Source organism: Crocodylus siamensis, chromosome 2, assembly GCF_052110815.1.
Source record: "Crocodylus siamensis isolate JL-2025a chromosome 2, ASM5211081v1, whole genome shotgun sequence".
In the NCBI taxonomy this organism is placed as follows: domain Eukaryota; kingdom Metazoa; phylum Chordata; order Crocodylia; family Crocodylidae; genus Crocodylus; species Crocodylus siamensis.
The window spans coordinates 180,212,504-180,236,489 of record NC_143396.1 but is presented as its reverse complement, the minus strand read 5'-3'; the positions used below and the strand labels follow the sequence as shown (position 1 = coordinate 180,236,489).

The 23,986-nt window shown below is 46.6% G+C and overlaps 1 protein-coding gene across 1 annotated transcript in view; it reads left to right on the top strand.

Moving 5' to 3' along the window:
- Positions 1–20,240, top strand: part of CTSD (cathepsin D) — a 34,545-nt gene extending 14,305 nt beyond the window's left edge. Inside the window, exons 3-9 of the mRNA XM_090032468.1 lie at positions 3,198–3,321; positions 6,234–6,352; positions 11,567–11,766; positions 13,536–13,658; positions 15,034–15,178; positions 17,194–17,292; positions 17,785–20,240. Of these exons, the coding sequence (XP_089888594.1) occupies positions 3,198–3,321; positions 6,234–6,352; positions 11,567–11,766; positions 13,536–13,658; positions 15,034–15,178; positions 17,194–17,292; positions 17,785–17,946 (972 nt within the window). The 3' untranslated portion in view covers positions 17,947–20,240. The remainder of the gene's footprint in view (positions 1–3,197; positions 3,322–6,233; positions 6,353–11,566; positions 11,767–13,535; positions 13,659–15,033; positions 15,179–17,193; positions 17,293–17,784) is intronic.
- Positions 20,241–23,986: the final 3,746 nt, after the last annotated feature.

The following is a 23,986-nucleotide window of genomic DNA, read 5'->3' as shown; positions in this document are numbered from 1 at the left end:
ATGAAACTATTCTCTTTAGTAAATGACTGGTACAACTAAATGCAGTGGCTTCCCTGAATCTTGGGTGGACGGTGTTCTTGCACCTGGCACTTTGAAGTTTAACTAGAGCCCTGCTAGCCTCAGGATGAAGCCTGAAAGCCAGGGTGAAAGATCTGTGGAGATCTTGGGACCAACCATTCCCTTTCACACTATTGTTCAGTTTGTGTGTATGTGTGTATAAATATTGTATTGTACTTATATATAGCATTGTAGTATAACTTTTTATACATGCATAGTGTAACAATAATGTACTATATAATGCAGTATAATTAAGATGCATAATATTATAGATAACTGCATAATAAAATGTAATCCATGCAATAAAGTGCGTGCACATCTTTCCTCTTTACCCCCTTTCCTCTATATTTTTCTCCCCTTCTTGTCCTTTTAATGTATCTTTCAAATGCACAATACTCATCTTGACTAAGTATAGGGGAAGTTATATTAAGGGTGAGAAGGGAAGGTGCAAAGTAGAGGAGAGGAGGCAGGGTAATGGTAGAAAAGAGGTGTGGACAGATGTTGCATATATGTTAAGTTGCCTCTTGGGGAAAGGGAGCAAAAGCAGAAGGAAGGTAGGAAGGGAACTGGATTGCTTCAGACTTGAGAGAAATCTGAAGAACTATTAGCCGATCTTGTTTTGTAATCTTTAACCTCGTGCAAGTAGAGTATTTCACCTAACTTCTAATTTTTATTTGCGAGTTTAAAAGCCAGGGAAAAGTGGCAGTGGTAGAGCCTGGATCCTAGCATCAGCCTGCTTTTGGTTCCAAGCTGGGTCATTCCAGCCCACTATTGGAAAAACACTGCCAACAGCTGAGCTAGAGCATGGGGTGATTAGCCCCCCATTTCTAGCTGCTAAGGAAGGGGAGAGTGGTGGGAAGTCTATCTGAGGGTTACTTCATGGCAGCTTGAGGCATCAAGGGATGATGGGCCTCACCACCTGTGTCTGCTCTCTGCAGGTGGTAGCAGGGTAAAGCAGCTCTTTCTCTGGCTCCCTTTCTTGCTGTTCCAAGTAACTTCTCAGCAACAAGCAAGAACTTCCCTTTTATACTCCCCTTGCACCCTGTATTAACTGCCCCTTCCCTTAGGTCATAGCTCTATTACTTATCTCTACTTTGGATGCTGCAACTGCTGGGAGTGGGGAGGGAATAGACAAATTCAAGCACCTATATTGAACACCTTCAAGAGTAAATTGGATGCTTATCTTGCTGGGATCCTATGACCCCAGCTGACTTCCTGCCCTTTGGGCAGGGGGGCTGGACTCGATGATCTCCCGAGGTCCCTTCCAGCCCTGATGTCTATGAAATTGTTCTGACTTGTGCTGGTTTTGCTGCTATGCACTGGGTTTTAGGAGAATGACAAGTAAGCTTCTCAAAACTCTGGTCACATTTTGCCCTGCTGCAATTTGACACTGCTACACCCAGTCATGGAGGCACAGGAGCTGTATCCACAGGAGGTTGCCTGCACTATCAGGATTTTTTTTTTTTTTTTTTTAATGATGGCTAAGACTCCACAGAAGCTAAATCAGCTTGCTCTGACTACAGATGAAAGCATGCATGCTCTTCTAGTGAGCTCCGCTCAAGGCAATCTCTACTGACGGTGCATTCCTTGGACCAGATGTTTTTGTTTTCTTTTACACTTTTAAAAAATGTAAATTTTATTCTTCAAAAATGGTTTTGGGAGGGAGGCCTGCAGTGAGTGACCTAGATGAGAAACAAAAGGAGAAGCAGGCTCACTTGCTATGGGATACAACTGTCACCCAAGGCACACGCATCTACCCAGTGAACTGGAGCCACCTGCCTTCCCGGCCCCCTTACTACTATCACCCCTTGCCCCCAGCTAGAGAGACAGAAACCCTCCTCTCTTCAGAAGTGACTGGGGATGGAAGGCAGGGGTTGCTGGCACTGATGTGGAAGGCCTCGTTCTTTTATGTATATGATCTTCCTCATGTTTGTAGCTGATGGGAGGCGCCCTGCTGGGGAGAAGAGAACCATTTTGTTAAGAGACATTACAATTTGAAATAACCTCTGTCTGGAACTGCCTACAGCGCACTTCAGAGGAGCGATGGTAGCTCCTGTTGACACATCCAAGTTAGCACTTGAGTTAAATAATGTAAAACCAAGACTGCTATAATTGTGGCAGCACAGAGTAGATGGGGACGGGCAATTATATCGGGTGGAGGAGGGCGGCTTACTGAGTTTTGGCAAGCCATCGAGGGCCATATGACAGGCAGCCAGGAGCAGATGTATATTAATTTTCTACACTTTTAGGAGCCTCGCAAGCCAGATAGAATGGCCTAGCAGGCCGCATTTTTGCCCACCCCTGGAGTAGATGCCCAGGTATTTCCACAGGGGCTTGGGTGGGTAGTTCAGCCTGTGTAGGAAGGGACGTGTTCTTGCCAGTAATCCAGCAAGTTTATTTATCATTACCTTGTGTAGGTCCATCAAAACTTCAGCAAAGGCCTCTGCTTTGCAATGTAGATATAGCACCAGTGTCCAGGTGCAATCTTTCCCAGGCATTTCTGTTTGGCCTAGAAGCCCCTCTACCATTCTGGTGGGCAGTATGCATATGTGTAAAGCTGATTCCTGCCTAGAAGAATATATGAGCTCCACAGGCAAGACAAAGGGAGGTATCACTCTTACAGTTATGTAACTGAGGCTCAGAGCAATTATGTGACTTTCCAAGATAGCATAGGGAATTGGTGACCTCACTGAGACCTGAACACAGTTTTTTGGTTAATGCTATGATGCACCAGACTGTCCTTTCTGTTCATTCTTTGTCCCTATGTATAGTTGGAAGAGGAGGGAGAGAGCCCCTACCTATGCAAATCTAACCCTGCTGTGATGTGGTTGTATATGCGCAATACTATTTTGTATGCTGACTTGCTCCAAAGGGGCCTGAGATGGGGATAGTGTTGAGCTCAGTATGACCATACTCTGCTCCACTTCACAGAGCGTCTGGGGTGGGGGTGGGAGGGAGCAGGATTGCTGCTGTATTATGCCATAACCCTGTATTTGCCTCTATTTCTTCTGGGGCTGATTCTCTCCCTGGTGCAGTATAAGTGTGATTAACCTAAATACATTTGTGTTGCTCACTGTAGTCTTCATCTGTGCTTAATGCTCCTTTTTTTCTTCCTTCTCCCTGTTCCTCATACCCTACAGGCTCAGTACTATGGTGAGATTGGCATTGGGACCCCACCCCAGAAGTTCACTGTGGTCTTTGATACAGGATCTTCCAACCTTTGGGTGCCCTCTATCCACTGTCATCTCCTGGACATTGCCTGCTGTAAGTACCTCTTTCCCTATGGAGCTGCCTGGTCGTGTGGCTTCACACGGCCTTCCATTCTCTGTGTAGCAACTTCGGGCACCAAGCGTCCCACTAAACCATCACAAGAGATTACCTTGTGCAGGCTGGGGGGAGGGGAAGGTTTCTAGGCAGTTGCAGTTTCAATCGAGCCTGTCTCGCTGACTTCCTGACCCATGGCAAAGCCAGCTTCAGAAATCAAGTGGCAGGTAACCCACTTGAATGTGGAAAGCTTGGAAAGTCAACCTTGTATGCCAGTCCCCAGGTCACCTCTTCCAGTTTAAACAGCTGCAGCAGAGCTGAGCTGGGCAACAGCTCTTGAACAAGATGGGGCATGTCTTGGCTACATTTGGCACTGATTTGCAACACATCATCCAGAGGCAGCCACTGTAGCTTTCATCTAGTGAACTTGGTTATTGATGGCAGCAAAACTACAGCAGCCATTGAGTAAGTATCTAGGGACCCACATGGCCTTCTGCAGCCTCCACAGATGCCCCAGCTGTTGCTGTTTCACTGCTTTCAGCCAGAGCTAGTGAGATTCAAGCTAGCCTGAGCTGGTCTGTGCACTGAGCTCGTCTGCACATTTGCAGCATATGTGACCACAGTCAGACCTTGCCTGTCTTGCATACCTGTAGCCAGGAACTGGAGAATTCTGTCCTCTTCTTCCTACCCTTTCCTTTAATTTTGTCCTACTCCAAGGTTGGGGAGGGAAGTTGAACACTTTACATTCTTCAGTATTGTCAGAGGAAGCCCTTTCCTTTGTCCTTCTTCTCTCTAACAATATCCCCACTGCATCATTGCAACTCTCATTCTGCCTTTTTTTATCTGGAAAGCAATGCCCTTCTTTTCTTTGAAGAAAGGGGAAAGAGATAACAAACCTATCTTAACTGGGTCTCGGCAGCCCACCCAAAATAGAAGTATGGAACTGTAGGTGATGGGGAGTGGCATAGAAAAGTAATCGCTCCACTAAACTCATGCAAGGGGTTTTTGTCCCTAGATCCCCACCTACCCAAGCTTCATAATACCTGACTGAAGGGGGGGAGCTGAGGGGTAATGAGGCATAGAGGTAAAGCAGTTTGCTTGAGGTCATCCAACAAATCGGTGTCAGAGCCAAGACAAGAACCCACATCTCCCAAACCTCAGTCCAGGGTGCTGTTAATTTGGAAGGCCTCTGCATCTCTCCCCTGTTCTTGTTTCTCTTTGTTGTCACATCCCTGCCCACAGTCGTTTGTTTTTTTTTTTTGTTTTTTTTTTGCAGTGTTCTTGATAGGGTTAACAAGCCATTCCATGTGTTGCGTTGCCTCTTCCCAAATCAGACCTATTGTTCAACATGAGCAAAAGAAAAAAACCAAACCAAGCAAGGCCTCATCTTGTCACCTCTATTAAAAACATTTTGTTATTGTGAAGAGTGTGTGCACCCATGTTTATGGATCTATAATTAATAATAACCATATAGACATTTTTTTGTAGCCAACTAGCTTGTGAATTACAAGCTTTTTTGCCAGGTGATGCTATGATATAATAAATCACCAAAGAAGATGGTGTCAAATCCAGCCACAAGAAAATGCCTTTTAAAAGCCACTAGATGTGCTGCTTAAGCAGAACAGGGAAATATGTGGAGCCAACAAATATGCAAACATGAAAGGTGACCTAGAGTAGGTCTTCTGACAAGGGAAAGGAAATGAGACCTGAGACTTGCTTCTTCTTTTGCAGTGCACAGAGATGGCCGGGTACTTAGTTCATTGTGGGGGTTTTTGGAAGGACACGGAGATTCCACGATTAGAAATTTGAGTCTGCATAGACGGGATGCTCCAACATCTAGAGAGCAAGGGCAATGTTAAGTGAGAGCTGAGCAATAGAGGAAGGAATATGGGCCAGGAGCTCAAATCTCTGTGGTTCTGGTTTTCCATTTGTCTGGGAGTTCATTTTACATCTGTGCAGAGTGAGTGAAAAATGCTACCAAACCACAGTTCAGCCTACATAGGTAGAAGTGGCTGGACTTGAGGTGCAAGGGAATGAGGTATGACCATCCTCTGTGGGCTTCTTAGCTTCCTTCTCTTTGGACAGGGCCCATCTAACTCCCCGAATAGCAGGCATTCTGAGTAACGACATGCTTGCAAAGGACTTGATGCCTCTGCCCATTTTAATTAAGAAACAGTCCGCATCCCTAAGGTCCTCCAGCAAAACCAAGAAGAATTCAAATCCCTGATCTTTCTAAGGTATAAAACGGAAACATGAGAGCAAACTCCTCACACTTCTTACGTTTAAAGTCTCTCAGGGCATCTTCATAAAGAATCAAAAGAAAGGCTTGTGAACTGTTTTTAAAAACAAAAAAATATTTTGGGTAATGTTTAAGTGTTGTAATTGAACAAAAATATTGAAACTTTGCTCACATCTGAGTAGCGTTAAAGGCTCCCATGTCCTTCACAATATATGCATTTCTCTTGAGGCACTTAGGATGACTTGAGCATCACCCTCTTGGTTTCTAATGTCCCCTGACACACCCGCCATGGCTAGTGCTACATCTTAATATGTAGCAGCCAAATCCTATTAAACGGACAAATTGAATCTTGTTATTTAATTCCCCATCTGGTAGACACATGTGCAAAAGCAGTCCTGATTTAAGACATCCTGGGGAGTGGGGGCCTGTTAAGCTTAGCTGTACAACACCCTGAAGTGTCTTACAAATTAAAAATGTTGTTTGAAATGTAGGAAAAGCTAGGTGTGTTGGGGAGGGGACAAGTGAGGAATTTTCTGCAAAGCTTTCCCCCTGCCTTTTTTTGACCTGCTCCATTAACTAGTTTGTGTCTCTTCACTGCTTTGAATGGACACAAAGCTGTGTGCAATCTCAGCAGTATTGACTTTGCATGCTTACATTGTATCCTTGATTGCAGTGTTGCATCACAAGTATGATGCCTCCAAATCCTCCACCTACGTGAAGAATGGCACGGCCTTCGCCATCCATTATGGCACTGGGAGCCTGTCTGGATACCTCAGCCAGGATTTTGTGACGGTTAGTAATGACCACAGTCCATTTCTGCAAGCCATTTAAGGTCACCTTTGTCAGCAAAGCACATAAGAGCCATTGACTTTTCTACTAGGCTAGGGGCAGAGGTAGGAGTAGATTCTGTGTCCCTTGAGTCATGTTCCAGTGCTACGGACACTTGGCAACACTGCCTCCCTTTGCACCCTAAAGGTACATGCTTCTGTGCAGTGTTGAAGCCAGATCTTGCTTGGTGATCTCAGCTCAGCTCCCTCAGGAACACCTCTCTACATCATATTTGGTACCTTCTGGCCAACTAAGCACTACATGGGAAGGGAGGTTGGACTATCGTGACAGCACTAGAGGTCCTCCTGTCATTCAAAGCCTGAAACACGTCTTTCAGAAATTGGGAGTATGTGAACTGCCCTTGACCTGGAACCAAGTCTGAGGGAGGGAACTGGATTTTTCAGAGTTAAGAGGGTAGATGCTCTGTAAATTGGGTTCCTTGGAAACATCTTGGGCTGGACACCCAGGGAACGAGATACTCAACAATCATTTGTTACACTTGAAAATATGTGCCTCCAGCTTTTAAAAGCACAGAGGTGATTAGAACCCAAGCCCTGTTGAAGATTGGTGGGGCATGTTCTCCTGAACTATCTGATCTCCAGTGCTGGGTTGGTGTTCCTAGATGGGGGGGCCCCCTCTCAGCATATTTTTTGATAGACATGTGGGTATGTGCTACCTGTCCCAGTGGAAAAGTGTTAGCCAGCACTCTCTCCAGCTCTGTGGAGCAGAAAAACTACCTCAACCATACTTCCAGTCTGGCTGGCAATAGATTTTTGCCAAAGTGCGTGTGTGTGTGTGTGTTGCATGAAAACCTGACATACAGTACAAGCATATGCTAGCACCTTTTTAAGTGGCTGGTGACTGTTGAACTGACTCAAAGTAGATCTTGGTCTGCACCATGTCTGACGACCCCCCCCCCCCGGTGCAGTGCTGCAACATGTGCCCCATGACTGCTCGTGTCACCATATTGGGACATGTGGTGTTTCCTGCTGAAGATCTGCCTCCAGTGTTTTTGAGAGCAACTGTACCACTGCATTTCTGACCTTCATGAGTGTGAGCGGGAGCAGGGAGGTGGGGCTTGCTTGAGAACAGGTGCCACAGGCAGTTCTGGGAGAATGACCTAGACATGCCCACAGTTGCTGGACAGACTTCACAGCTGCATCTGAGTTTCCTATTAGGGAGATTGATTGGCAGTATTTCCTCAGGAGGAGCAGGGATTTGTCAGCCCAGAATGAATGGGGAGGGTAGGACCTTCCAAACTGAGTAGAGTCCTTCTCCATTCATAAGCCCTGTCCTGGACTTTGGGGCTCTGCTGTTCCTGACTGCTGCTTCCTGTGGCCACCTGTAAGTTCCTGGCACTACATCAAAGAGCTGGAGGAGGTGGCCTATGCCAGTGATTCTCAGCCAGGGTGACCTAGCACTCAGGGGGTGCTCTGAGATCCTTTTAAGGGTGTCACTCAGTATAAGCACCGTTAGGGGTGCAGATACCTACGCAGGATTCACAGGATTAAATCCAAAGATTTGAAGTAGGAATCCCTAGTGTCAAAAACATTGTGACCTGTTGTGGTTGTTCCAAGTTCTCTGTAACAGAAGAATAGCTCTAGTATTTTTCCATAGTCAAAAAATGAGTAAAAATTAAGAGCTGTCACTTTCTACAGGAGGGAAGGCCCTTGAATCTAATAAGGGGTCTAGAGCCTAATTGTTCAGTTGGGACCTGGTGGCATTTAGAGTTTTTTTAAATAACCCCTCCAAGGCACTTACTGTTTTTATTGAATTAAGTCATTTTGCAATTAGCAGTGAATTCTGTTGGGTTAATAAATATGATCTGAGCAAGCAGACAGCTGTTTCCATCAGTTGCCAGCAGGGAGAGAGCGATGTGTGTTGGGGTTTAGATGAGGAGTGAAGGGATGTGGTTTGGAAGGGGGCTGCTTTGGCAACAGAGTGGGAACGGTGAACCAAAGCAGCTAGCTTTTTATTGAGCTGCAATTGTGCCGGCAGGTTTCGGTGCTTTCCAGTTTAATGGAGGGAGTGAAGTGAGTCAGAAGCTTTTTTTAAAATTATCATTGTAATGCCTTCTTCTTAATTAGCTGTCTGCTTTCCAATGACTCTGAAGGATTCTGCACCTGAGCCACATCACAGCCAACACATACCACGCTTGGCTTCCACAGGGGCAGACGTGACAATACCTTTGGGCCTAATACTTCAAGGAGCTGAGTTCACAGCCCGAAGAAACTGAGTTCTCAGCACCTCGTGGGTTCTAAGATCAAGGGCCCCACACCCAAGTGGCCTGATTTGTGTGCCTTGTGCACCACAAACTCCCAGTGAAGCCTTGACTTAAAATACAGGCTTGGGTTAACTCAGGTTCTTGCTGGGGTGGAGACTGGCATAGCCACATCAAAGTCAGCAGGATTGTGCTCTGAGGGTATCTGGCAAGGAAACATAAATAATAGCTGAGCAGAAATGGGAGCCTGTGTTCTTCCCTGCCCTGGTTTCACTCAACTCCTGCCCCTCACCATGAATTCTGGTACTTCTGAATCTTGTATGTGCCACCCAGGAGATCTCAGAGCACCGGGCTTCCATGGTGCAGATGGGTTTGGCTCACCAAACAGTGGATGTGCCCTTACTAAGAGAATCCCTGCTCCCCTGAGTCCCCCTCAAGGCAGAAATCTGCCAAGGTTGCACTGACTTAGTAGAAATTTGAGGATGGGTCTGTTTCTCGGCTGCAGTAGAGAAAGTGAAGGGATCTGGGAGCTGGGCAACTTGCTGTGGAGAGTGAAGTCCTTCCTTAGCCACACAGCAGGTATAGTAAGCTGTCCCTTCAGCAGTCAGCCTCCTCCTGGATGTCTCTCTGGATGGGAGAACTTGGGGCCAAATCCCTAAGTGGAGTAAATGGCCATTGCTAGAGTGGAGTTGATGAAACTACTCAAACTTAATATTAGCGGGGGAACTAGTCTATAGTCTCCTGGCCCCTTTCTGTTGGTCTTTCTGCTGACACTGCTAACAACGGTGCCAGTTTGTGCTGCATGATGCAGACACCTGTCTGTAAGGAGCTGGAGTGAGGCCACCGAGCAGCCAACAACTAGTAATGATTTTTCAGTCGCTTTGTACCTGGGCAGGTGCCAAGTGAGTAACTTGGAGGCAGAAGGTTTTGTAATTCATTGCTGGTGATCTGTTAACAATGCTTTCAGTTTTGGAGCTTGCAACCCTTCTTCCATCTGGTGAACCTGACACGGGGGAGGTGGTGTGAGACTGCTCAGAGGCAGTTACTCATGGGCATAACTGTTCAGTCAGGGATGTAACTAGGTAATTTTCTGGAATGCAGCTTTCAGAACTGAAAGAGAAAATTGTCTGGTGCCTCCAAACATGTTCCAGGTGATGTTCCAGCTGGTTCAGGCCAATAGAGGATTTAGCTCTTCAAATATTTAATTTCTGGTAAAAAGAATTGAAGGGTCAGGTTGGTGTAGTAATCGCTCCTGCAGATTGCACGGTATAACTGACTACTGAAGCATGTGACACAGGATGCACATCTCAGGCCTTCTGCCCCACATCCTGTTCATGGCTTTTAGTGCTTCATTTTAAATGACACTTGGTATTGCCATACTTGCTGTACAATTTGTATAAAAGCTCCCTGTGCCACTACCATGCATTTCTTCACATGTGCACAACCACCCTTGCCCAAACAAGGGGGACCTAGTTAGAGGGGTTATTTTCTCATGTCAGCTAAGGGAACTGAGCTCTTCATTCCAGGGTGGGACTTCTCTTGCTGTGATGCTGCTGTTTGGAGACTGACTCATCCTGGGTGGACTGCTGAGGAACAATTGGGATGCTGAAAGCATCCCAGTCTCATTAGCAAAGGCACCTGTGATTTGCTTTTAAGACTTTAGGAACTGCTAAAGAGAACCCCAAAGCCATCTCCCCATTGGGTGAAAGCTGGCAGGGGAGCTCCCCTAGTTTGTGAGTTGGATATGAACACCATAAGAAAGCAAAAGATTGCAGCTTTCCTATTACAAATGTGTGCCAGCCCTGGTGCCTGGCACACAATATCTGACCTTAAATTCACATCTGCCTGACTGGCAGTTTGCCATTCCTGCTACCCCAATGTAGTACTTTCATTCCAGCTTCTTTTGTGGCTACTTAGCTGAAGGGGAACCTATTCCCAGCTGGGAATATTTGCCATCTCTGGTCTCAAAGGATTTAAGTGGGTCCATAAGGACGCATGAGAAAGATACCTTGCTCTGATGGCCTTGCAGCAGAAAGTGGACAAACATGCCACAGAGGCCAACAGTTGAGAAGGGAAGTTGCAGTGATGAGAAGTTGTAGACAAAGGGATGAGGGATTGGGATTCTTGAAGGAGGAGAGGCTACTTGAGATGTAGGAGCAGCATGAGGCAAGCACTAAAGCTTGAGAGACAATAGAGTAAAAAGGTGTGATTGTAGGTGTGAACAAGACTGGAGGGCCTTGTGGCTAGAGATCAGGAGCTTGAATGCAATGCAGTAAATAACAAGAAGCCAGAGGAAGCCAGGAAGGGAGTGGTGAAGTGGTAAAGGCAAATAAGTAGTGACTATCAGGTAGTAATGGGGAGAATAAGTGCAGGGCAGGCTGGCCTACTACAGGCTATAGGACTTGGGAACCAGCTGGCTAGTGGCAGGGTGGAGAGAGCAAGGACTGGGAGACAGCAAGGGGGGTGAATTCCACCCATGTGGTCAGACATGCAAAGAGCAGAGATGGAGAGGGAATGAAGGTGGGAGGCTCTCCACTGGAGCAGGGACTGGGAAGGGGGCAGTGGGCTTCTCAAGCAGTGTCATAGAGGTGCTGGGTAACAATAAGCTGGGAAGTCTCATCTTGCACATGGAGGAGATGGAACAAGGGGTGCTACAGCAGAACATCTGACCCAGGAAAGGTAATGTGAGCATTTCTGGCTTGAGAGTTGCAAGGAACCAGTTATTTTTTGCTCACTCTAGGCAGGAGGCACATCCTCAATGGCCTGTGCTTGCATCATGGTCTCCTAGCTTGGGACCCCAAGTGTGAGCAGTTATATTATACCCCTGATACAACCAGAAACAGGGGTGGGGATGAGGATTGACTTATGGTCTCCTTCTGTTTCTAGGAAAGCAGCTTCTCCTATCCCTGTCCAGAGATGCTCTTTTCAACTGCATATTTTTATCTCCCTTCTCTCAGCTTGGTGACTTAAAAGTCAAGGACCAGATCTTTGGTGAAGCAGTCAAGCAGCCTGGCGTAACGTTCATCGCTGCCAAGTTTGATGGCATCCTGGGCATGGCATTCCCAAAGATCTCAGTGCAAAAAGTCACGCCCTTCTTTGACAATGTCATGAGCCAGCAGCTGATAGAGAAGAACATCTTTTCCTTCTACTTGAACAGGTGAATGGGGTTTGGGTAGTACAGAGTTTGCCTGCGAGGGCAAGAGGTTCTAGTTCTCTTCATTTACTGGAGGCCTCTTTTTTTTATTGCCAAATCCTAATCCAGCCTAATCCTAGCTTGATTCTAACTCTGAGCCACATCCCCAGCAAATGTAATTGGGTGCAGCTGTATGCAAGCTGGTGTTGCTGTGCGATTTGGCCCCCAAATCTTATTTGTGTCATATGGTCTGTCTCTGAACTTTATGCTCTTTTTGAAGGAGGTGTGGGGAGCTTGCTTCCACTCTAGAGTCTCTCCCTAACTGTTTTTATCAGCAGGCTGATATTTAAATTCTCTGGTCCTTGTCCCATCTGATATAAACCAGTATGACTCCATCACTGGAGCTGTGCTACCTTACACCAGTTTATCACCTGGCCCTTTATTACATCTCTACAGTGTTCCTGACACGGGACAAATTAATGCAAACCCTGCCAGGGGAGCTTTGAAGCAAATGGCCTGATTGTCACTGGACAAGAAAATTCTCCTCTCCCAGTTAGGCTCTCCTCTCCCACTGGCTCACCCTGCATTTCTCTACTGCTTTGCCCTTCAATCAGAACGGAGGCTCTTTGTGTCCTTATAGGTGTCAGTGACTACACAGAGCAATGAAGTATTGGGCTCCGGCTAGATGAGCCCAACCCAGTATTTGAAAATAGAGGGAACTTGTTTGGGTTTGTCCACATGGGCAATACACATACAGTACTTGATGGATCTTGCTTCTAGGCCTTTCAAAAGGCCTGATCTTCCACTGCCTTTATATTGGTGTGTGGAATTCCGCTGCTCTTAGAACAGCATGAGGAGACGTAGAATTGGGTTTTGATTTTTGAAGAGGGGGTTATGTGCTGGGCTATGAGCTCCTTGGTGGATAATGGTTGTGTGTAGGTTCCAAGCAGGTGAAGGGGCATGGAGAAGAGAGGGACAATGGCATGAGGAGGTGCTGATACTCCGAGCAAGTCTTCTGCCTTGAGAAATTCAAACTCCTCTGGCTGAAAAGCATCCTATCTTTTTTTTTTTTTTAATTCTTGCAGCTAAAAAGCCAGCTCACTTCCCCCATGCCCTCCGTCACCATACTTCCTCACATCTGCTCAGTAGCCTTCTTGTCTTACAGTAACCTTGAATTCAGTTCTGTGGGCTGGTGGCTGCAACAGAGTCGGGCACTGATAACATCATAGTCAGCTGCATCTGTTTTCCTTCCTCTTTCCCCCTCACCCCCAACCACATAGAAATAGTCCCTCATTATTAGTGGAATGGGGGGTTTTAGCTCCGTGCTTTGTACAGGTACTCGTCCTGCTCCTGCCACCGCACACTATCTTCCTAACTTCCCCTCACTCCAGTCACCCAGACAAAGAAGAAGACACCTGCAGCTACTGGTAAAACAAGTTGGTTAGCTTTGGGCTGTCACTGATCAGTGAGCTATCTTCCATTTGCCTTCTCCTGGCATGTAAGGAGTTTATTTGGATCTCAGCATTAAAGGTATGTAGCTGAGGCTAGATGAAATTGTGACAGAATATCTTGGCCCTTGGGCAGCTTCTAAAGTCTCCTTCTATAAATCCACACACCACCTTCCCTAAGCCTTAACCTCTGGTGGACCTTTTCGTATCGGCATCCTGCTTTTTCATTACTGTCCCCTGCACCTGTCTGAAGTGCTCCCTGGCAGTTGGGGGGAAGGTGGTCAGAGGAGGCGTGTTCCCACCTCCACCCTTGAACTGAATAGACCTTCTGTTTTTCTTTTTCAGGGACCCAACAGCTCAGCCTGGAGGGGAGCTGCTGCTGGGGGGCACTGACCCCAAGTATTACAGTGGTGACTTCAACTGGGTGAATGTCACTCGTTCAGCATACTGGCAAATTCACATGGACCAGTGAGTTCCTCCGGTTTTTGATTACTTGCACAGACACGCGCACACCCTAAGGCTGGAACCTGTTCCAGAGGCTCATAACCCAGAACAGAACTAGACTAGCCAAGAGGAAATGTGTCTAATCTCTAGCCCAGCCTTTGGCCTTCTACAACAGACTACTGTTATCTTAGTTTCAAGTAGGTGAAATCCCACCAAATTGTGGGTCCTAGCAGCCTCACTTGCCTCCCAAGTAGTTTGCCGTATGGATGGCTGATGCCCCTAGTGGGGATGAAGCATCAGAACTGCCTGCATATGTGCAGGGACAGAACAAGACCCAAAAAATTCAGTACTTGACTGACAGGCCCTCTTAGCATGGACGCACACTAGTAATCACTCGGCATTGTTCAGGGGAGAGCCAGAGAGAATGAACATGATTGAGTGGGCTGAGCTGTGAGCCAGGAAGCCCTGAGTCCTATTCTAAATTCTGCCATGTGGTGAGGATTTAATAGCAGCCTGTAATTACAGAGTGCCTTTTATCCAAAGATCTCCAGTACCTCCCTTCCTTGCTCCTCCCTGGGACACAGTTTTTAAGTGCAATTATCCCCAGGTTCTCTAGTTTTTGCAAAGTGACTTGGAACCCTTGGCTGAGAGGTTTTCACATGAGCAAAAAGGACTGGGGTATTTAATGTGAGCCTAGACCCAGCCAGCCCCCCCCTCACCTACCTAATGTACTTAAGTAGGTGATTGCTCTCCTCTCAAGATGGAAATGTTATTTAGTCCTTTAACCCTTTGCTTCTCACAGTAATACACATTATAACAAAATAATGTGTATTATTCCCCTGTAAACATGGAAATAAAATATCTGCAGGGAAAATGCCAAAGAATGTGAGACTTAATGCCTCACCATCCAGGGCTTCTGGCTCCCACTTGCTGAGATGACAGGCTCCAGCCTTCCATGCTTGCCCTAGGCTCTTTACCTGAAGAGCATGTAAAACAGCAAGAGTACAAAGCAAAAAGTTGCTTTGCCCACCTATTGCCCTCCCTAGCCCCCTGTGCAGGCTCTAGGGAAGCAGAGCCATGGTTCTTGCCCAGCAAAGCACAAGTGCAGCTGCCAGCTCAGAAGTACTGTCACTGATGTCAGGTGGGACTACTCGCATACCTGGAGTTCAGCTTTTATGCTGGATCGGGACTTCTGAATGTTCACACTCCGGGGGGTTTTATTTCTGCCTTCTCCAGTCCATGTTAGCATGTGGTTTTTATGCAGTTCTGTTAAAGCTTTGTCTCTGGTAGCTGGTTGTTTTTATATGTGCAAATTCCACTCCAGCTGAACAAAGGTGTCTCCTTCTCTCCCACACACCCTTGCATGCGTGCCTGGGAACTGGGAATCTTCTGTGCGTAGGTTGAATGTTGCCAATGGGCCGACACTGTGCAAGGGAGGATGTGAAGCTATTGTGGATACAGGAACTTCCCTCATCACTGGGCCAACAGAGGAAGTGAAGGAACTGCAGAAGGCCATTGGAGCTAAACCACTCATTAAAGGACAGGTAATAAGTCTTAGGCAGGGGTGTTTTAGAGTTGCCTCTTCTTCCTTGGTGTCAAGGTCCCAGGCATCATCTCCTCCTTTGAACCTTGGCACTGGCTTCTCCCCCTCTTTCAACATATTAATGCCAGGCCTCTTCTCCATGTTCTGTAGATCTTCTACTTTTTCCTCTTCTCTGCCCACCTCCCCATTCCTTGTGCCAACAGCCTCCTTTCACCTCCTTTGTTCAAGCCTGTCCCTATGCACTTGAGAGAGACTACTGACTAATAGGCAGGGAGACAACTGTGAGCATGTCACCCCTGAGCATACACCTGTCCCATGTAGGTCCCAGAATAAACTCAGTCTAGATTTGTTCTGCATCCTGCCTGCTCTTGCCTCTAGACTACCAGCCTCTTGGGGCAGCGACTTGCTGCATCTCTGCCATAGTGAGGCATGGGCTGGGTATCTTGCAGTGCTGCATACAGACTTCTGGGCAGCAGCTTGTCAATTCCAAACAGCAATCAGTGCACTTAGATTTTCTCCTGCTTCGGAACCTGACCTCTTTCTCGGTGAGGAAGGAGCCAGTTGCTACCGAGAAACTGTAGCTCCTGGACCGTGATGACCCTAGTCCTACATAAATGAAGACTGAAGCAGCTAGTGATGGAGTGGACTGGAGACTAATGTCCTCCCCACATCCTTTTGTAGTTGGATCCCAAGTACCCTCCTTGGAAACTCGAGGAAGGGGGTTATGCTGATATTAGAGGACTTCTATACTAAAGTCAGGTAGAATCCAGTGGGTGGTTCTCTCTTCCTTTTTTTTTCATTTTTAAATGATCTGATGAAACCTGATAATGAATCGCATCTGCATCTCCATTCCGAAATTCTCCAGTGAAGGTTAAAAATCTCATTCTTTGGTAGAGATCTATAAAATAACCTCTATAGATCACTGCAGGGTTCAACTTTACTAACTTCCATAAGTCTTTCTCCTAGGACAGTGGGGCATGTATTGCAATGATCTCTCTGGACCTGTCCCCTTTCAGGACTCCTCTATGCCACTCAAACTTTCATTAATAATGGAGGTTGACCTAAGCTATTAGACTGATCTCAAAGGTGTTTGTTTCTACTTGAAGAAACATGTCTGTTTTCATTCTTTTTTTTAAAGAGCCTGGAGTTCTTAAACCTATTTTGCTGTGCAAAGGGATGAGATGCTCCCTGCTGCAAAGTGACAGTGCTTGTGTTCAACTTGTGTTTAGCAGTTAAAGCAGCTGTCTCTGAGCTTGATAGCCACTCCTTAAATCCATCTTTGCTAGATGCTAAGATAATCTATAAGTGTAATTAGCACAAGACCTTGAGAAATCTCCTTAAACATAGAGGGCTCTGTAAGCCCCATTGCCAAAATAGGTTCTGAAAAAAAGCAGTGTGAGGCACCAATGGACTTGATCTCCTGTTTGTCCTCCTGTTCTGCTTCCAGTCTTCCATGACTTCATGCCTCTATCCTCACTTATAGTCCAATAGCTCTTAAAGGCTTCAAATAAGACTAGCTCCCCACCCCTGTTATAGAAAGAGAGTTCCTACTCTGAAGAACTCCAAGGCTGGGCATCAGGCTGTTTCGTTTTTTAATTAGACAGCCTGATGAGAAGTGGGCAGAGACGCAAGGTGCCTTGCCCAAGATTACATGGTAGGTGGGAAGCAAAGCTGGGAACCTGGGTGTCTACCTCAAAATCCAGTGCCCTCACCATTGGGATATGCTGCCTCTTGATCTGTGTCCCCTGCTGCATTGAACTATGCAGAGCCCATCTATTAAAGGGACACCCTTCCTCTCCAAACCCCTCTCCAACCTCATTTGAATTTGGCTTAAGGCCAGAGGGCAGTAGTTGGCTTTGGCTGTCATTTTTAAACTGTCAGAAGGGGGTTGTCTGGAGGTAGAAGTAGACATGGATATCTCCCAGAGGAACTACCTTTTCCTCAGCATGAGTAGGCAGAAGCCTTTACGTAGCTCTGGTTTCACTCCTCAGTGTACTATTGCTGTTTCCTTTTCAGTATGTGATCCCTTGTGAGAAGGTGCCGACACTTCCTCCCGTCTCTCTTGTGCTGGGAGGAAAGCCCCATCAGCTCACCGGAGAGCAATACGTCTTCAAAGTAAGTCCCAAGCACCCTTCACCTGCCTCCCTTCTTCTATGCTATCCACTTTCGCTAGGCCCCAAGAAAATGTTGCAATGGGTGAGATCCTTGCTCTGCTGAACCAAACAGTAGTGTTGCCAGTAACTGCAGTGCAGCACGGACTTCACTTCATCGTGCTGGCTCTAGGCTAGTGGATCTGTGAATAGCTGTGGAGAGCGCTCTTGGCATGTTGCAGTAGCATGAGACCACTTAGTATAGCCATGGATATTGCATCTGATAGATGCATATGTGGATCAAGTCCACTATACTATCATACTCTCTCTATCATTAGGTTTTTGATGGCTTAAGGCCAGGCCTTGTCACAGTGAATATTGATGATGATTGCTTTCAATAATTCCCTCTCTCACTGTGTAGACTCAGGTTTTCAACTGGGTCTGTCAAGTGGGCCTTTGGGCTGAAGGGAAAAAGAAGATTCAGTCTTCTTTTAACATGTCTTTTCTCTTTCCGTAGGTTACTGTACAAGGAGAAACCATCTGCCTCAGCGGATTTTCAGCCCTAGATATTCCACCTCCTGGAGGCCCACTCTGGATCCTGGGAGATGTCTTCATTGGCCCGTACTACACGGTCTTTGACCGTGATAATGAAGCTGTTGGCTTTGCCAAGTGCAACTGAGTACCCACCGCAACTCCCCTTACCACACCCTCTCGAACATTGGAGCTGTAGAGAGTGATTACCAGCAAACGAGAAAATGGAAATAGATTTAAAATGAAAAGGAAAAAAATCATTAGTGCCCTGCTAGCTAATGTTTGCCCTCTCTTAATAAGACCACTCTAGTTGATGATGACTCAACATAGAGTAATCTCCTGCCCTGTTGTTAAGTCTTCCAGCATTTTGTTTTTAACATCAACTGTCAATGCTGAACACTTCCCACTCTTGATTCCAGGCACTAATTGCACAAATAAGCGACACAGCTTATTAGATCCACACAATGATTCCATTCCTCCTGCTGAGAAACCATGCTGATAACACAGTCTTGGCATTTACTGTTTGGCTTTTACATACTCAAACTTTCAGTTCCTTCTTAGGCTGATTGTGGGGAGAGGAGCCGAGTTTGTCTCAACAGTTGATCTAAAATAGATGAGGAAGTAATCGGTACACTGGTTTTCAATAAGCTTGTTCTAGTTCAACATTCTTAATGTGCTTTGTGGTGGGAGAGATTTTACTGTGCTGCAATGGAGGACATAGTCAGCTTATTATGTGAGAGATCCCTTAAAATCCTTCTGTCAAGGTCTAGAATAAAAATGCTTTCATCTTCCTTCCCATGTCCATGGTGGCACATAATAAGAACATATAATTGTGAGTATCCACCTCTGTTGGAGTATCTCACATACCTAACTGGGCAGTGATGAAAATAGCAGCTCCAGATTGCAGAAACCTTCAGGGAGTAGAACTAGGAAGGGGGGTTGTGGTAAGTTTTTGATAGTGGTCACCAAACTTGTATCTACAAAGGCCTGTGTTCACCCGTGAGGTCAAGCAAACCAGTTTGGGTAAATAGAGGACCCAAATTGTCTTAAGTGTGGTTACTTTTTCTGCCTCTTCTAAGTTTTCTTGAGTATCAGGATTTACTTACTTAATCCAGACCTGGATCTGGGGGTAATATTTTTCTTTCCTTTTCTTTATTTTTTAAGCCTAGATCCCATTGAAAATCAAAGGGAATGGAGGCACTTCTACCCCATATAGTTGCTCTTGGAAAATTGTTTTGTAGTATTTTCGGATGGATCAAAATTAGATTGATTAGCAGTCGTATATGAGAGAGCTGAAAGGCCTCCAGATCAGAGGCATCGGGAAGCATCTGACGTTCCGTTTGCTTCTCTCAGACAGTCTCTGAACCTTTTGAAGCCAACTTATCTCAGCTCTACGCTCCTTACTCAGTACTGTAGCTTCCTTATGAAAAACCTTGAAGAGTCCTGTAAATGTATGCCAGCTTCTCAAAAAGAATGAGGTGTTTCCCAGCTCTGTGGAGCTTACAATCTAAGGGCTTAGTTGTACGTGCAGACTCTCTCTTTACCCACACTGTGCAAGGGTCTGTACACGCAGAAGCTGTGAACGCAGTTGGGCTGTAACTAAGAAAAGACCAACAAAAAGCCACAGTCCTGAGCAGAAAGTGCACATTGGGGTTGGTGGCAGGAAGTTGGGTAAAAATGGATTTTAAATGAGGGCATGTGGAAGAATGCTCCAAGGCCTGGTGAGCAAAGGGAGAGACTCCAGTGGACATCATTAGGCTTGGAGTGAGGCCCCAAACATATTGCTAGCAAGAGCAAAGTCACAGAGCTGAAAGGTAGAACATAGAGATAATGAATCAAATCCTTTACTTGCTGAGGATGCAAAGCAATGTAAATAATAATTATTGTGGTGCAGGGATTGGGAGAGACCTAATGGGTGAAATCCTAACTCCAGTGAAGTTGACATGAGTCTTGCCGATGACTTCATCGGAGCAGGATTTCGCCCAGGCAGTAGCAGATAAGGTAGCAGGTTAAAGGCATGGGTTTGGGTAGGTGGAAACCTGTCAAAGGAGAGTGGATCCATTGTCTTCCCAGGACTGAACCAACTTGGAGCTTGGTGTTCAGGGACAGAAAAAGGCAAGGACCCAGCTGACATCCAGTGCTAAGCTCCACCCTTTTCTGGCCCTTTATCCCCGCTCTGAGTTTGCTAACAGGGTTGGACTTGGGCTCTGATGGGTTGTATTTGACATGTAGGATCACTACTATTCCTCACCCACAGGGAGAGGCCTAGCCAAAGCAGCTGTGACTGCAGGTGTAATCTAAAGCCCTAGGAATAATCCATGTGCTGCTCCCAGAGCTTCCTCCTTCCTGCCTATCCTTAACTGCAGCCCTGGATTAGAAGCCTAAAGGCATCTGTTACAGCTAAAGGGCAAGAGGAGGTCACTTTAAAAACAAAAAACAAAACCCACATCAAATACAGATATTCATGTGCTTCCCAGAGAACCCCATTTTCAAATTGATCAAGGGCCCAGAGCTTATTAGTTCTGCTGATTCCTATTTCTGCTGGAGACTTTTATCTGCTATGGCAACTGAAACAAAGCAGGTTTTTTGGTTGCAGGTTCCCATTAATTGGGCTTCAGGTGGGAAAAATCTGGCAGAGAATTAGCTGCTAGTTCAGAATTTATTCAGGATTCAGCTTACCCCACAGTAAGATGTATGACTTAAAATGTACACCCTCTAGTAACTCAGAGGTGATAAGATTGGGCTGTTGTCTGTCCTTAAACATAGAAAACATTAAAATCTGAGGGAAGATTCTGCCCCATGGGAAAGCTCTAAAAGACATCTGCCTTTGGCCAGGCTGGGGGAGCATTTTATTTGACATAATGTATTTGCAATACAAAGATTGTGAAACCACGGTGTGAGACTCTTCCTCCCCCTGCCCGTCTGCCATTGTCTTGCCTGCTTTTTCATTGTGAACTCTAAATGCTGTGTGACTTTAATTTTGGGGCTAGCAAACTTGCTGTCAGAATTGTTGTCTCATGGAAAGTTGAAATAAAAATATATAATTTTTTTTTTCTCCCTTACCTTGAGAGAGAGATTCATCTTCTTAGGCTTTGGGTTGATAAGGAAGTGTGCATCTGTGTGCATGCACACATATGGTACCTTAATCCATAGGTGCCAAGTACATGAGGGCCTGAAGGCCCTGGCCTCCCTTGGGAAGTGAGTAGGGTGACCACCTGTCCCTAATTGGGAGGGACAGTCCCGAAATGGGAACATCAAGTCCTAGTCCTGGGCTGCATGACTCTGGGATAGCATTTGTCCCAGATTCCCAGTATCATGCAGGGATCCAGGTTTTCTGTTCACCGTGGAAAAGCACAAGGAAACATTAGGTTTCTCCTTGCAAGCTGGCAGTTTCAGCCTGCAAGGAGCTGTGGGGAATGAGATGCGCACGCACATGCACGTGGCCAGGAATACAGCCCCAGGCAGTAGTGGAGAATAGCTTTTCCAGCTGCCTGCAGGTAAGTCAATGTAGGGGGGAAGGAGGAGTGGGGCTGGGGCTGGGCCTGGGCCTGGGGGGTGCTGTCTGGTCAGGGTGGTGTATGGGGTCCAGAGCTGGGGTGGGGAGCAGGACAGCCATGGGCAGCTCATCTAAGGGGCAGGGGGGCAGCTCCCTGCTGCTGTATGTGCTCCCAGGGAGTGGGGCATGGGAGGGGCATATGCCTTCCAGACTTGTGCGTGGGGCAGATGTGGGATGCTTGGGGCTCTCTGTTCTGCTGCCTTCCCCCAGGAAGCCCTGTGCCAGCCATGCCACCTAGCAGCAGTGGCGGCACAACTCTGTGCCACTGCCCCCACTGCTGCAGGTGGGCCAGAGCCCCTCACCTGGCGGCGCAGCTGGCACACGGCTCCTGGGGGAGGACGGAAAGGTGAGGATAGCCTGCATCCACCCCCATGAGGACTGCTCTGTTCTGGTTATGCTGTTAGAGGGGCCATCATCTTAGCCCCCTCACCTCCAGCAGAAATAAATGCACCCATGCCTCAGTTGGTTGCAGTGGGAGATTCTGCAGCAGGATGGAGCGGGAATACAGTACTTTTTAAAGTCATTTGGGGATGGAATTGAAAAGGAAATTCTCAAAACTTCAGTGGGTGTCCCCTGAGGCATCAAGGAAGAGGCTGATACCTAGACTGGGCAAAATACAGCCTTAAAGGCTTCTCGGACTACTTCCCTTTGCAGGTTTTGTGTCCCACTAGGCTCTCTCAGGGTGGCTCCTCTGGGATGGGGCTTAAGTGTCCTTAATTCTTTTCTTCCCTCTGGCCTTTCAGTTCAGAGGTCTCAAGTGGGAAATGGGCACAAGGCAACACCATACAGCATTTATGTGACCAAAAGCAGGTTGTGCAGAGCATTCCCGATGTTCTCCTGTCTTTACTTCAGTTTGCTCAATTGTGAGAGAGTTAAGTGTTGGTATCTTTTGTGTCACAAGTGGGTATCCAAGTTAGCACTCCCCTGAATAAGACTCTTCACATCTGTCAGAGATAAGGGTTCAGGCTGTCTACAATCTGGGGCAGACCAAAGCATGTGGCTTTCCAAAGGCCTACTTCTCAGCTGTTGGGGCGAGAAGCAGGCAGGGAGTTATTGTCTTGTGTTGTGTTTTAGTCCGAAAAATGACAGCTTTGTAGTGCCAGCCTAGCGCAACTTAGCCCAATATGAGCTCTAGCCCTACTGCAAGCTTTACTCTAGTGCATCTGCGAAGCTGGCTATATCCTGGGGGTGTCAAACTCATCCAGTGTGCAGGGGTTTGGGACCCATCTGTATGTAGCATGCAGGGCCAGTCTGGGGCACATGTTGCAAGTAGTGCTGTTTTGGCACAGGCATCATGTGCTGGATCTGGATCAGGCCCATGGACTGGTCCTGGATCCAGCAAGCAGGGCTGCTCCAGGGTGGATGCCACATGCAGTGCTTGCTCAAGGCTGGCCCTGTGTGCTGTGTACCGCCTCTGCCAGCTCCAGCCTCTGCACCATGTGCAGCCCATACCACATAGTCTCTGCTTGCTACACAGGCCCAAGGCCAGCACATGCTGCATACAGCACACTGACCCAAGACCCAAAGGCAGTGCTGCAGGCCAGATGAGAGGGCTCCAGAAGCAGGATGTGCTCTGCAAGCTGTATCTTTGACATGTCTGTCTGCCATAGCCTAATCTATGCGAGGATTGTTCTAACAGCATGCCAGGGGCTCCAAAGGGCCTTTTGTAATAGTGCAGTTGCTGAAGGTAGACAGTATCATTACCCACATTTTATAGTTGAAAAAACCAGAACGACTTGTCAGGCTAATGGCAGAGCCAGGAACCAGAACCCTGATCCCCTGAGGGTTAGGTCAGCACGATATCAGCTCCCCTGTACTGGCTTCCACTAGGAAATGCTCCACCACTTGTAATCTCTTGCCCTCTGAAAGGGGGTGACATCATATTGGCTCTGCCCACTGGATCACATGTCTACAGCAGGCTAATCTTCCAATATCTGGTGGCTTTGAAACTATTTTGTGCTAGAAGAATGGCATAAACCAGTCCTACTAAGAGTGAGCTAGGGTTAGAAACCTGGGCTCTTGTATCAGAGGTACAGTAGTACACATCCCAAAGTCTTTCTGTGAGTCTATTAGCTCAGTCCCCAATTTATAGAGTTGAAGGGCCTGGTGGAGAAGAACAACATTTATTTATTTATTCAGTTGCCTGAAAAAGCCACCCTATTCTCTGTGCACCTTAGTATTATTGCTGCTGGTACTGGGGTGGTAAACAAGGGTAAAGCCTCTTTGCACTAGGTCCTGTACAAATACAGAGTAAAACTTAAAGAACATTAAAAATACTTGTGCAGTATATACAAAACAATGCGGTATTGTTTCCTTTGACACATGAGGAACTGAGAATACAAAGAATTACGTGATTTGCCCAAGGACAAAAGGAGTCTGGGATGGAGCAAGAAATGGAGTTTTTATCTCTCTAGTCCCAGTTCAGTGCTTACCCACCTAATCCTCCTTGCCCTTATTAAAACAGATAACAATACAAAAAGACTGGCTGCAAAGATCCACCAAAATCCCAACCCTCCGTCTGCTGTTTCTTCATACCCCGAGAGAAAAAAAATGCAATTGATTGCTAAATGCTTATTAATATAAATGAGGGGTTGCTTCCTGCCTTAAAGACCTTGTTATACCAACTCCAAGG